This window comes from Leptosomus discolor, chromosome 4, assembly GCF_034619465.1.
Source record: "Leptosomus discolor isolate bLepDis1 chromosome 4, bLepDis1.hap2, whole genome shotgun sequence".
Classification (NCBI taxonomy): domain Eukaryota; kingdom Metazoa; phylum Chordata; class Aves; order Leptosomiformes; family Leptosomidae; genus Leptosomus; species Leptosomus discolor.
Window position 1 is genome coordinate 9,816,283 of NC_141394.1, and position 14,977 is coordinate 9,831,259.

A 14,977-nucleotide genomic window follows, 5' to 3' on the forward strand; every position below is an offset into this window, starting at 1 on the left:
CAACTTGTGAATTTTAAAGGACTCCCTTTGCTTTAACATGGAGGTACCTGCTGCCTAAAAAAGTAAGTGCTTCCATGTTTCAGTGGCGGTGGTTCTTCATGTGCTTGAATGTCTTTCTAGAAACCGGCTACAGCTCAAAGAAGCCCTACATATACAGGGATATACGGGTATGTTTTTTATTTATTGCTGCGTTATCAGAACTCTGTATATACCATGCTTTTTTGGTCCGGGTTTTTCTCTCCTCTTAAGGACCCCCAGAACTTAAATGTGGATGTACTTGCTTTGTTTCTGATTAGTAAGTGCTTCCATGTTTTAGTGATGGTGTATCCTTTTTTTCTTCAATTAAAATTGCCTCCCTGCTCTTAAGAAATGTATCAGAACTTACACCGATACAAAGCATGTATTTGCCTGCACATGTAGCCTCCGTTCTAAACATGAAAGCGCCATTTTGCATCATGGTACAGTACAAAATGCAAGGACCCCCTCTACTTTAACATGGAGGTACTTGCTGGATGCCTAAAAAGTAAGTGCTTCCATGTTTTAGTTGTGGTGACTCCTAGAAGCCCAGTTAATGCAGCATTAACTGCTGAGGAACCAGGTGTAAACTGGTGACTTGCAGTTACTGTTACAGGCCAGAACTATTGTAAGCAGTAGTTCAGTCAGACTTGAAAACGCTGGTATTTGAACCTTTTCAGCTGCAGGCTAATACTGTTGCTAATATGCAACTCTGTTGTATAAAAATTGGAATTGCACTTTAGCAATGGTGATGGACTGTCAGACATGCAAAGATTTTAAAAGTCTAAATTAAAATACTCCAAAGGTTGGAAACTTTGTGAAATCATCGTGTATATGAGCCTGTTAAGCAATAAAAATTAAAAAATATACAAAATCTGTGACTTTGAAAAACGTTTCCTATAGGGGACAATTGATATAACTACATACAGATGGAAAAGACTTAGAGGTACCACAAAGCAATGAACGTTCCAAATGCCTGAGGGTTTCGAGAAAGGCAAACTTGGCTAGCTAAAAAATAAAGCCACCATATGGCCAAAAGGCCATCACTACTGCCTTTAAACTAAATGCAAAACCAAGTCACTACTGCCAAGTGACTAGGTGCAGCCTCTAAAGAAAGTATATGTAAAACCTATGAATCACATAATTTAAACAAACAAGGAAGCTTGTGCTCACCCACCCCTGTGGGCCTAATCCAGGCCTTGAGGTGGCAGATGAATTAAATGGAACAAGCCTTGGTCTTGCTCAAGGAGCAGCAAGTATATCAGCCTTCCTTTTTATGTTGGGTACTCATTATTAGTTTAATCATGAGTGCCCAAAAGTGAACAGCTCAATTAGTTCAGTGAAACCACGGAAAATGGAACACACTCAGTGCTACAAGGCTATGAAGCAACTAAACAATAAACACAAGCTAGTCAGAGTTGTTTCATAACCTACTTGGACAGGACTCTGAGTGGAATCACTTCTTCACCCATTTTGTGTCTTTCTTTGTGTTTTTTCTTGTGTTTCCTTTTGGATTTTGAAAGGGATGTGTCTTTTTTATCTTTGTCTTCTTCTGCAGAGATGTCTACATTCAAAAGTACAAAAAAATTAACACTGACAGATACCTAAAGCTATAGGTGTTATTAAACAATACAGCCTGAGTATTTTCATAAAATGGCACAGTATTTTTATACTTATCAAGAATAGTTTAATGAACACTGGTTCTTTGATTCAAATCCGAAAGAAGACTCTTCACAAAAATTGGAGCCTATTACCTATTTCTAGTCCACTTTCTCAACTGCCTGAGTTTATTTAGCCTCTAATCATGGATTGCTGTCAAGCCAAATGTGATTTCAATGCCGCTTTTAATCCCATCGATTGCTTTTTTTTCCTTATCTCATGTAAGAAAACTGGGATCATCAGCTTTTTCTTTTGTATTTTAATCTTATTTATCTAGATTCTCATACTGTCGCCATTTGCCTAGGCTGACTGTTTAATCCATACTTTAGTTCAGTGAAGTTCTATTGATATTAACCTCCTTGTGAACTATTTTTACTTCTGATGAGATTTATCTGCTTCAGTGTTGAAAGTTCTTCGCTATTCTCCATGCAGTTTATCTCCTTGGAGTGCCTCATTTACCAGGTTTAAATTTAACTGCAAGGGAACACCACATATTCCTAAACTGACCTTGTTAAATCAATCATTTTTCCCCTACTGACTCAAGCAGAACAACCTTTTACCAATTAAGTTTTCAGTCTGTCAAAGACAGAAATTCAGTGTCTGAACCTCCAGCAGCACCTGAAAAGTTTAGTCATTTGATCCAAGTAATAAACCTACTAGCCTCCAACAGTCAGTTCACTAATGCATTTGCATTACACAGATGACACTTGTTAGATTTCTTGTTGCTTTCCAGCCATGTTCTCTGCAACTCCCCTTTCCTCACTTGCCTGGTACCCTCCAGCATATTAAGATTTCTCATTTACTTAACTCAGGCTGCTACAAATACTATTTCAACTGCAAGGTAGGCAGTTTCTTTAACTCCTTTTCTCCTTACCTAGATTTTTCCCTCATTACTAATTCTACTATTTGTAATCTGCAAGAGATACATCTGCCATTTGATTCCATTAATGCATATAAATAATAAAAATACCAAAAGATTTAAGCAACAAACTTTACCATTAGAATCCTTTGGAGCTTCTGTTGTTTCCTCTTTTACAGGAGGAACTTCATCCTTTTTAACAGTTTTCTTGATTTTTGGAGTTGATGTCTCACCATCTTCAGAGCTGGTTCTTTTTCTCTTCCCTGGTCTGCTTTCCCAAGGTACCTCTGAGCCTTCTGTTCTGTCCCATTTTCTTTTCTCTCTCTTTGAGGGCTGCCTGTGAGTCTCAGTTCCCTCCATTTCTGAACACTCTGACGAAGTCCTATGTCTTTTTGACTTGGGTACATGCTCTGTTGTAGTGTTTGTGTTTGCTTCCTTTGTCTCTACAGCTGCCTGTACGTTGCTTTCTTTCTTGATTTTGGATTTCTTCTTTTTCTTCTTTTTCTTCTCTTCTGTATTAAAACCACAATATTTAAAACTGCCAATGATTAAAAACTAGATCAGATTAACTGACCTAAGTAAACAATCGGGATACCGCGTGTCATCTAGGATGTTAAATGAAACGCCTGTCTCTGCCATCTCTAACTAGTGGAGAGATGCAATACTTGTTCCCGAAGTTCTTCCTAGGCATTTTAAGCAGAACAGAAAAAAAGAGAGAAGCCTCCCAGTCTCACAAAGTGAGAAAGACCTCTGGGTCACAAGAGCAGCTTGACTACAGGGTTCCTGAAGTCCTTACTCTCAAATCAAAAAGGAGCTAGGCGTTTTTGCTTCTCCTTAACACATGTACATTTAAATCATTTTATTTTCAATACTGTCTACTTGCTTCAAAGTTACAGCAGGCAGGATGCATGCAGCACAAAGCAGCAGAAAGTATCTTAGGTTTAAAAAGCATGAGTTTTTTTTTTTTTGTTTTGGTCCTAATAGTTACTGGTGTAACAACGGATTAGAGATAACAGGAATATAACATGAATACAATTCATCATTATGCTTATGAAAAAGGTCGGAAGGTGTGTGAAGTCTGGGAAATTGTATTATATCATCAGAAATAAAAAAGGCTTCAGTGACCAAAGTTGCAACATAGTCCTGTGATGCTGCTTTGTAAGTTACAGTAGGTTGTATTTATTGGAAACAGGCTCAACCGTGAATTCAGGTTTCTTTTCTCACCAATATCCTTCAGGTTTTTATGAGTAATTATGGATCACGTAAGTGGAACTGTAAATACACTGTAAAAAGTTAATTCCACTATAGACTGCTCTGCTCAAACAGCAAGAGTTCCAAAGAGGAAGGCAGGCAGAAATCCACTGGTTTCATAGTTCTCTCAGAAAGTTTCAGCAGAGAATACCACAAGGTTTGCTCTGAAATCATTCACAAACTCAGCTGAACAGCACTAATGTTTAAGCATAATTTTGCTCTCATGTCTGTAATCTTTCCCTGCAATACCAAATATTTTTAGAACAATCTGTGTCAAATTTGTCTATTGCTAATGCTAAATGCTTAATGATTTCTTGTACAGGCTGGAAGCTGCTCTGTCAGCCTAACAGTGACTAATGGTGGTAGCTGGCAGCACAGCAAAAAAAGGAATCAAGTTCTTCATCAAGCAGAAGAGCAAAAAGGCAGGAATTTACTGTATTTTAGTTTTACACTTTCATTCTTAAGGCTGCACTGGCCAACAAGCAAACAGCAACACGTGTTTTTATTTTTAGAAAGTTTTTAAGAAACGTGAGATTAGACTGCAGTTAACACAGCAGTTCAAAAGTCTCTCTTCGGAAGCTGAGACACAAACCACTTTGTTTCTTGATCCCAACAACTTATTAACACTTACCTACTACACTGCTGTTACTTGTATTCAGTGCAGGAATAGGCTTATTCTTCACCGTTTTGGGGAAAATCCCAGGTTTCCGAGGCGCTTCTTCTGGTGGATTATTCAAAAACTTAAAAAAAAAAATTAAAATCTACAAACCATTATTAAAAAATCATATTTTCTTTTTTAAAGACTCTCCATCCAAGTTAAAGTCAGCAGCCTTAGATTCATTCAAGACAGACATAGTCCCTCCTGACTCCAGAGGTGTACATTGTTCTTTGGTGGGTGGGTTTTGTGAGTTTGCTTTTTAAGCGCAGCGCTTGCTTGATTGCACATCATTATTGTGATATCTTCATGCATCCATCACGATATTGAAACACAAATGGTTTTGAATTTTCAAATCACATTTAAATACAGAAAATTAGGTATGACTATGGCTTGTCTGATGAAATTTAATAGCCTTTGTACTGTTACACAGAGATCTCCATTTCTGTGACAGATGCCAAGAGCGGCCAACCAAATTATTCCAGAAAATATCCACTATGCTTCTACTAAGTCTGCAGGTTATTAACAGAATTACACTCTTAAAAGAATTGAGGAACTGATTGGAGGTCTCAGGGTAGGAGACAGGAACATAACTCCTGCTAAGTTTAATTTTTAAATTATGGTATTTTAGGAATTTCTCCAACATTCAGTAGGGGAACTAGTCAAGATTACACCATCCATATCACAAAGCGACAATCAGGAGGGATATTAAGGGACCAGAGGCACCATTACTCACCTCAATAGCTTTCTCTGCTTGCTCTTTAGTTTCAAATTCAACAAAAGCAAATCCTTTTGGATCGCCAGTGCTTTTATACCGGGGTATACTGACGTAAACGACATTACCACACTTCCCAAACACCCGCTCAATCCAACCGTGATTGACATTTTTGGGAAGCAGCTCCTAAAATAAAAGGAAAGAAAGAAATGTCATTTTCTCACTACCATATTACCATTGTGTCAGATTGTTTGCTACATTTTTTAATTAAAATTTGTAACAACAAAATATATTTGAGTTTGATGTGACAACGCTGAGAACCTTTTTTTATTTCGGTAGGTATTCTGGTCAAGAGGTCGTAGTGTTCATTCAGGTGGTAAAAAAATGATATGAAAATGGATCTTTAATCATGCATATACCTATAACAAATACATTTTATATTTAATTTAGTTTCATCTTCTTCTTGTGACAGATACCAAGACCTCACCTGCAGCTACTTCTTTGCAATATAACATACCTTTGTAAATTTAAGGCCTTCAAGCAAACATAATTCTGCATTGTCTCAAACTATCCACTGCAAAGCCCAAGGATTTTTTTTTTTTTAATTGTTGGTAATCTCTTTATCACAGAAAGCATTCCTGCAGGTCAGTAAGGAGTCACTACTCCAACTGACAAATTCCTGCCAGAGGCTGACATTTTAAAGCATAGCAGTTGGCACTTAAGGCCTACTTGATCAGATGCAGCAGAAACTTTTAGCCAGCTTCCTGGATGATAAAACTATCTGATTTTTATTTCTATAATCTCCTTAATATAGAAACATATTTTAGCAGCTTGCAGACTTCATGTCTCAGTTCTTAAACATCTCCCTTCATCAGTCAAAGAGAAATCCTGTCTTAGCAATTTCTTAATAGACCCAACTGAACACTTTAAAACCCTACTCTCAAATTCACACCTAAACTACAACGGAGAGACAGCAATACTTTGGTTTTTTTCATAGCAAGTTACTGCACTAAAAGGTTCCCCTTGTAGGAAAACATTATTTATCACATTCAGGTAGAAAGCTATTTTTGCACAAACTCTGCCTGCCTGAGAAAAATGCTTCCTTAGGGTTTGGTATAAAGTTGAAAAGCCAGTTACTTGGAGCTTTAAAAATAGTATGGGATGAGTACAAAATAGCGTATGTCAAACTGTAGTTTATGTTAAAGCATATAACAAAAAGCCACTAACCATAAGATTATTTCAGAGAAATTTAACTAAAACTTCCCCTAAATTAAATGAGATTGTAAAAAATACAAAGGAATGAATTTACTATCCCTTAAAGAACTACATCTTTAAGTCTCAATTCTTAGTTCAGAAATGAAGCTTTCAATTCCCGCATAAATTCACTACTGTTGTAGACAATCCTTCACAGTGGAGGCTTTAACTGTAACCTTTGTATTAATCCAGCACAGAAATCAATCTTTCACCTACTCCAGAATGAAACAAAATTTACCAACGCTTGACTACTTCTGCTCCCCCACACTGCTACAGACCAGTCATTTAACATTGCTTAAAACTTCTGTAATTGCAGTATAAAGAGCAGATACCTCACACGCTAGTCTTTAAAAAGGAAAACAACCCACCCTTTTTGGCAGCAGGAAGGTAATGGATTGCTACATGTTCTCTAAATAAGATCTCTGTGAATTCAGTAACTTGCAAAGCACACCAGTTTTCCATTTCGGTCTCAGAAAAACTTAAATTAAAAACCATTTAGCTAAGGCACTTAAGCTATGTATATAGACTATGTAACTCATTAAATTTAGAGTATCTTTGCCAAAAATGACACAGACAAAGTATCTGAGAAGTTCTGGCAGTCCCTGTAATCATGTTAGGGAAATACGATGATGGGCACATTGTACTTAAAAAAACCCCTAACCACCTTTTCTGGGCTTTTTGTAAAGAACGCAGGGATCAGAGTAATTCAGCTCCTCTTTCTCTGGATGGGCTGACATCTTGGGCATGATGATTATGTATGTTCATCACAGAGAGCTCGGTGCCTGCTTGAAATGACTAATTCAGCTGCTAGCAGCTACAGGTATATACCTAAACTGACATTCGTCATGAAAAGCTTTCTTTAGAGACGAAAGGAATTCCAGACTGGCTTCAAGTCTATTAAAGAAATTGCACAGGATTTTAAATAAGTGACAGTGCAATCACCAGATCTCTTCCCCTGCTACCACTTAAGCGGCTCAACAACATGATAACAGTTGTTTCACTCTGACATATCTGATGTCAAAATGCCGAGTTTTTCCAGCAGTACAAGCTATTTTCATTTAAATTAATGAATCATTTCAGTATCAAGGTAGCCACATGGTAGTGTGCTATTAGGAGGTTCTTACTTTTTTTTTTTTTTGAAAAGCCCCCTAAAAATAAGATTAGCTCATTTAGGTACATTCTGCCTTTAAAAGAATGATGTTTGTGTGTAACAAAACCAGAGGCACTGTCACTAACAGGTTTTGTAAACACACTGTACTTTCTAAAGTACCCCAGATTACCCTGCCAACTCAGCCAGATCCTGTTTGATAAAACTAATCGGGTTATTATTCTAAAGTTTTGACTACATTAATGTAATTTTTAAGTATTTCTTGGTACCACTGTTGCTCCTCTAATGGTATTAACTAGGAAAGCCCAGTAAAAGCAGTAACAGCTAAATGAAAGTGCACCTTTTCTCACCAGCAGGTGAAGCACGTCTTTGTCTAGCATTTAAAACGATTTAAGCTGGTACCAGAAATCGGTGTACCAAGCCAATCCCTTTCTTGCCATGGTCACTGCCAGTGCTCACCTGCCTTCACTTAATTTATTTCCCTTATGTGCACTGCAGAAGCAACAGCAGCCAGCCACTCGCCCAGTCCCTCCCTGTGTTAGCAAGAATACTGATACACCGATACGCTTCTGATGCAAAAGATAGTTACTGTATTAAATATGTGCATTGACCCCATTCTATGGACCTCAGCATTACAAGTTCAGTACACTTGTAGTGCATTTCCCTCTCTCACACTGCCCTTTTCTTCTGGAGGAAAAAAAAAAAGAAAAGAATCAAATTCTATCAGCTTCTATACCTTATGTACACGTTTCTTGTGCTAAACCCATGATGTTCGCCAAGAAAATCTACCTTCTAATTCCGGTAAAACTGTATGTGGCTTCTTAACACCAGAAATAATACTATGCAATTAGATTGTCCCAGACAACACACCGTGGATTTTGCACACTGAAAGAATTTACAGCAAGAAAGCTTAAAAGTTTCCACAGTTAGAAATAAAGCACGCTGCCAGACATGAGGCATAGACAACAGGTGTAACCTTACCACATAGACTGTACGACTATCCACATCCTTTGGTTGCTCACCCAGTGGTTGGCGTCTTCTGATTCTAGTTCCTTCTAAATCCAGCTAAAAGTAACAAGAAACGAACATGCATTTTCCATTAGATTATAGCCTCCTTCAGTACTGCTATCGTTATTACTCCAGCATCAGCAAATACCAGAGAGTGAAATATTAAATACCTCTACAACAGATGAACTTTTAACTGCTCGAGCTATCAATTTTCCATCAGTCGTCAATTTTTTCATTTTGTTGAATGAAACAAGAAGCGATATGTCCACATCTAGGGATAAAAAAAGGTAGAAATGATGAAATCGGGGTAGAGCACATTAGTTATGTGTTATAATCTGACATTAAGATAAGACTCAGCTAGTATTTTTGTAAAACAATCTACAAGTCGTAAGTGCAGCTTATGACAATGCAGCTTACGACCATACTGCCAAGGATTTACAGAAAAATTTTACCATAAAAATTAGTTTCAAGTAAACTTGTATTTAATTTTCTTTCGTGCCAACCTTTTATCAAAGGAATTTTGTTCTTTTACCTCCCCACTGATAACAATTGTCTCCGAAAAGAAAGGAAGAAAAACCCCTTTCTGATGTAGTTTTACAATACAAAAACAATTTGCATTGAAAACGTGCCTCTCCTCCAAGTACTCAATTAAGTGTTTAACCCAGCCTTCCCAACACAAAAGAGCCCTCCCCCCCGCCCCCACCTGCACTCCAGTTGTGATGAGTCACGCTGCTAAAACCTTGACAGAAAATTATGCAGTGCAAATCTTCATAAAAAAAGTTAAAGACATCTGAGCTCCAACACCTCTACAAAATGTAGGTAAATTTTATTCCTCTGAAGGGCTTTTTTAGAACTGGCTTGAAGTTCAATAGAACGGAGGGCCATACCAAGCCGTTAGAAAGTTATCACACAATGCAACTGCACTAATGAGTTACACTTCAAGTAAATATGGACTCCTTACGAAAACAAGTAAGTAAACACTTGTGGAAACAGCTTGTTTGTTTGTTTTGATAGAAAAAGAACACCTCTTTTCTGCAGATATAGGCAGTTCTAGTCCATCTGGCATCACGCAGGTACTTTAACAATTACACCGACAGACTGTATTAACCACACATGTACTTTTTTTAAAGCAGAAGCATACTAATCACTGCAGCTAATGTGTAAATTAATTTGTTCTTCAGAAATTGGCAAGCAGTTTCAGAAGCAAGCTCAATTTCCTACTCTAAAGCCAAATCAATCATGTGAAAAATCGTCTAAAGCAAAGTGACTCACAGTAGCCCCACGTGCAAATACACAAATTCTCACATATCAAACTTGCGCAGAAAACAAAAAAAAAGGTACCCACATCTAACTGCAAATCCAAGTGACATTTTAATTTCTGCGTATATCTACCTACAAGTACTGTACCTCCAAGGGCAAAGTGACCCTTGTTTCTTTGCCTTATTCTTAAAATGATACAAAGTTAAAAGAATAAAATCAGGTCTCCCTGGCATTTGTACCCTAGCAGATGCCTCTGACAGGGAAGGAACAGAGAAACGGTAAACATAATTTCTAAAAACTAGTAACAAGCTCTGCCTCCTCAGCTGCTCACCCTAATGCTGGCTTTCCAGCATGAAACCACTGTCTTCCCCAGAAGTAGAGATGCACTTTAAAGTAACTTGTAACTGTCACTACCAATACAGTGAAGGAAGTTAAGTGTATCTGTGTACTGAAACAGTGAACATAAACTTACACCCATCTCTGGACTTTTCTATTTGTTCTCGGAGAAATCTGTCTTTGTGGAGGTTAACATCGCCAAACCAGAAATCCACTTGTTTCGCTATATCTGCGAGCACCTGTTTAACCCTTGACCTCTTCTTTTTCTCTCTCTCCTTTTTCTGTTCAGTGCTTTCTTCTTTCATACCTTTGTCTCTCGCAGTTTCAGTCTCCATTCCTGTCATTCTGTCAACTGAAAGTTAAATATAACCTTTGAGAAAAATAAAAATATTCAGGGAGTAAACATTCTTGTCTTAGCTTACAGTAAAAACTTCACACATCCCCTGTGAGACTATGTGACATTCATTATTTGTAGTGTAGAAAAAATACAAAGCAGACAGAAGAAGAGGGAAATTAGGTCACACAGTAACTGTGCGGTGAAGATGAAGTTGGAACTCATGTCTCATGGCACCTAGTACTGCCCTTTACCACAGAGATTTACTGGAGGAAAGCTGGTCCCAAACTGCAGCCTTTTCATTTAAAATTTGTACTATTGTGTTAATTCAGAATGCCTGGTGAACAGCCTGCCCTCCCCATTAGATTTCTAACAGCAGCTTTTGAATTTCAGCAGCAGTCATGGGATCCGCAGTTCCAACTATGTTTGTGAGTTATGGGACAAGCAGCACTACTGAAAACCAATAGATATATATTTTTAAGGTGAATTCTTTAAAGCACTTGTGCAGGTCACAAAATACGTAACTTCCCTGTTACCAGGAAACAAGCTCCTTACTAAAGAGAGCCTACAAAAGCATAAACCTAAGAAACAGACAATTTCCCTCCTAATGAACATTTTCTTAGACTTGAAAAAAAAGACAACTAATTTGTTCTCCACTCCCCATATCTTCCAGTACAAACCATTAGAAAGAACACGCAAAAATCCCAGAGCACTATACACTTCAGGAATTACCCTTTTATGTAGAAGGCAAAGCAGGAAAAAGAAAGAAAAGAAAAAGGTGGATTATGTAGAAGACTTCTGAGAAGGCTGGCCAAGAGATCGTGCTCAGCAGGCACGTATCATAAATCCAGTAGCTGCAAACAGGTTACACTGACATGCATATGGCAGCTGAAGAGCTTGCTGCAAAAATTTATGGTATATCCTCCAAACAAGAAGCATCTGCTAATCCTTATAAATAAATACAATGTGAAAATACACTTAGACACCTACTTGATATTCACGGCAGGTCTGGTAATAGTAAAGTTTGGTTTTAACAATTGTTTTTGTAACCTTAAAAATGCAAACGCTCACTCTGGCAACGCCAAGGCCCTACACCAAAGCCCAGTAACTCAGAATCTTCCAATCCCGCCTTTGAACATGTTCTAACACATTCCTACCTGCAGGTCCCCGTGGCAATCAATACGGGCTACACTTCATTTTTTCCTCTCATTAGTTAGGGCTCTTTCATCGACTGTCACCGATTTTAATGGCAAACCAGTTTCTCTCAGAACCTCAGAATCGGGCCCCTAAAAATTAAGGACTAACCAGAGGGAAGTGACCTGAATATACAGATTTACCTTGAAAAACGCCAAACGTTTTTAATGCATCAATTCATCTTTTTGGTTCGCGTTTCAATTTACTGTAGCTAGTCAGTCACCACCGTGCTTCATTTTACATGAGCCAAACAAAGCGATACTGCCAAAAGCAGACAGCTTTTTGAAAATGAAATTAACACAAAAATTAAAGTAATTAATGTAGCAATCACCATATGAAAGACTTCTCAGCCCTCTGCCAAGGCAGCATAGAAGCATACGTCAGTGCAGTCATCAGAGAGGAAGCCCACCTCTACAACAGGATGACAAAAATGGAAATGGTCTTCAAATTATTGTGCAAATCAGGCTTTCTTAGCCGGATATCAGTTTCTCTCCCTGCTGTGAGCTGACCACTCAAGGTAGGGAAAGGTCAACAATTACCTTGGAAAGATAAGCCAGGTAAAACTCCCAACTGAAGCAGAATTTCAAGCTCCATTCAAGCCCTTCAGCAAGACATTTATATTAATAATCAGCACAACAATATGCTGCTTAGCTGACGGCTATAGTGAGTTGAACCATTACAGGTAAAGTGTCATTATGGCTTTTAGTGGCTGAACAGTATTCAACGACCACGCTGACATATAATGAATGTGGCTTATGTACAGCAAAGCTGTATTCCAAGCAGCCATCTCAGTGTTTCATGCATTTTGAGCCAGTCAGCCTTGGAACTTCCTTCCCAGGAGAGAGGTTCTCACTCAAGCTTAAAGAAAAACAGCTGCAAGCTGTATTCGGGGTTTCCCCTCCCCAGCCTTCACTTTGTGCTACTGGCTTTAGAAATGAAGCTTTGAGAAAATTTAGTTTGGAGGGGCTTGGAAAAGCCAGAGTCTGAACAAACGTCAGCTATAAATTTGTAATTAGAATCTGTACACAATCTTCCATTTAGCAGTGAAAGCCTCATACCTGAGACAACACTGGATTAAATAGCAGGATTTAAGAAAATACTGTTTATAAGGATGCATGTCCAGAACTCATAGCACTTGCTTTTTTCTTGGTGTTCCCTTAATTCACAAGCACTCGATTACAACAGAGGTCCGCACAAGCCTACAGTAACTTATCTATACACTTTAAAAGTCAAACATGAAACATGTTGGTGCTAACTTGCACACAGCCAAGTTCCAAAACTAACTTCTACTGTTGTAAAGATCAAGAAAAACAATCAAATTCAACTGTAATCCAGGGTCTGGAAGAAACAGGGTTCCAGTTATAAAGTATCTTTTATTCTTTTATATTAAGCATTGATGCAAATGCTCGCTTGCTTTAGGCATTTTAAATAGCCAAATGGGGGAAGAATGCATCATTCAAAATACTTTTTATACTATGAAAATGTTTCCATTTAGTCAGTGGCAACGCTTCCTCTTCTGGACTTTTATTCCAAAATAAGTGCAAGTATTCAGCAAACCTGAAACTACTTTCAAAGATGCATTCTGTAATCCACTTTGGGTATTCTTATCCAATGTACACGCAGGCAGAGCTGCAGCAGTGACGTTCCTACCCTGCCTTGTATCTTCACTCTACAGAAAGCGAGCTGAGAAAGGACATAAGCTAATACATGGGGACCTGTACAATTTTCTTAACCTAAGACCAGAAAACCTCCTGCTTTTTCCCCATTTTAAGCAATGAAACCAATATATCACTTTAAACCTACGTTTAAGGCGTTCAAGAGATGTCACAAAACCAGTGTGCTCACAAACAGAAAAGGCTCTGCTTCCACATGACACTGATGGGTGTTAAGGCTGTTTCCAGACACGGGCAGACCCCACTGCATCAGTCCTGCTGTGGTTACCCTTTCCTCTGTCATCACAGGAGGCAAAAAGTGCGGTTTTAATAAAATGCAGGCCTGCAGCACGAGAGTGTGATTAGACGGATTGAGCTATACAAAGCAACAGTTCACTGACACTAGAAGGGCAGCCCGGCTCTCTCATCTGACTTGCTACACAGTCCACCCTCACAGCATCTCACCCTCTAGTAAGCACTATGTGACCTGAGAAGTAAATTGCTATTTTCTGGTCCTTCCCTGCTAGACGAGTGGGTTAAACCAACTCATTAAGGAGATGAATAAGCAGCAAATCTGATGAAGGGAAGCAGCAGGAATAAGCATTTGGGCACATGACAGAGGCCGGTAGAAAAGCAAGGCATTCCTCTGCCCCATGAGCAGCTGCACACAGACTGGCCCAGCAGCACTGCACAGCTGTAAAAGAACCTTATCTCCTTTACCCTTCAAAGAAAGGAGGAACGAATAATGTGAAATAGCATCTTCTAGCCCCAACTTAACCTTTACCAGCATAGCAACTAGCTGAATCCTGGCGCCCAAGAGGCTTACCGCCATACCTTTGCCAGTGGCACAGGTACTGACCACTGCAGGTTTCAGCACTGCTGCTGCGACCGCTCACGGACCTCGCATGCACAAAAAAAGTAAAGCAAGCCCTAAATCAGCCGCTCCCCGTGTCCCCCGCCCTCAACACGGGAGCCCCTCCCACAACGCGAGCTGTCAGGTCTTGACCACGCGTGAAGGCACCCCAGCCAGCACCGCCGCCTGTGCTCCACCTAAAGGCAAAGTCACCGCAGGGCCCCAGGGAGATGCTGAGGGACAAGGGGCGCTTCAACACCCCCAGGAAGGCGCCACACACCTCGGGAGAAGCGGACACCGGGAAAGGGGGATGCCCAGCAGCCGGGCACGGGGCAGAGAGCCGCTGCAGGCGAGACCGGCTCACGGCTAATGAGGACGAGCGGCGGTACGGGCGGGCGACGCTGCCCTGACGGGACGGTTCCCGCCCTCCGCCTGAGGGGCCCAACCGGCACGCGCAGCCCCCTCAGCCCGACGGGCGCCGCCTCGCTTGGCCGCACGAGGCGCGCCCGGCGCATGCGCCCGGCGGCGCGGGGGGGGGGGGGGGGAAACTTGGGGGGGAGCGGCAGCGCCCCCTGCCTGCGCCGCCGCCGTCACCGGCTGCCGGACCCCCCCCCCCCCCCCCCCCCCCGCCACCGCGCACCACTGACCTGCCGCCGCGCCCGCAGGGGCTCGCTAGGCAACGTCACCGCAGGGACACCGGGCCGGGCCGCGCCGTCCGCCCCCGCCTCTCGCGGCGGGCCCTGCCCCTTTCCGCCGTCCCGTCGTCAGTCCCGGCGCGACGCGCGACCCCCGCAGGGAGAAAAGCCCCGCGGCGCCGCCCGCGC

General features: G+C 40.5%; 1 protein-coding gene across 1 annotated transcript in view; it reads right to left on the minus strand.

Annotated features, from left to right (window-relative positions):
- The window catches only part of LARP7 (La ribonucleoprotein 7, transcriptional regulator), a 28,045-nt gene extending 13,206 nt beyond the window's left edge, over positions 1 to 14,839 (minus strand). The window contains exons 1-8 of the mRNA XM_086464000.1: positions 14,801 to 14,839; positions 10,257 to 10,472; positions 8,695 to 8,795; positions 8,498 to 8,581; positions 5,176 to 5,340; positions 4,416 to 4,524; positions 2,671 to 3,045; positions 1,450 to 1,579 (exon numbers count right to left, since the gene is read on the minus strand). Of these exons, the coding sequence (XP_086320126.1) occupies positions 1,450 to 1,579; positions 2,671 to 3,045; positions 4,416 to 4,524; positions 5,176 to 5,340; positions 8,498 to 8,581; positions 8,695 to 8,795; positions 10,257 to 10,464 (1,172 nt within the window). The 5' untranslated portion in view covers positions 10,465 to 10,472; positions 14,801 to 14,839. The remainder of the gene's footprint in view (positions 1 to 1,449; positions 1,580 to 2,670; positions 3,046 to 4,415; positions 4,525 to 5,175; positions 5,341 to 8,497; positions 8,582 to 8,694; positions 8,796 to 10,256; positions 10,473 to 14,800) is intronic.
- Positions 14,840 to 14,977: the final 138 nt, after the last annotated feature.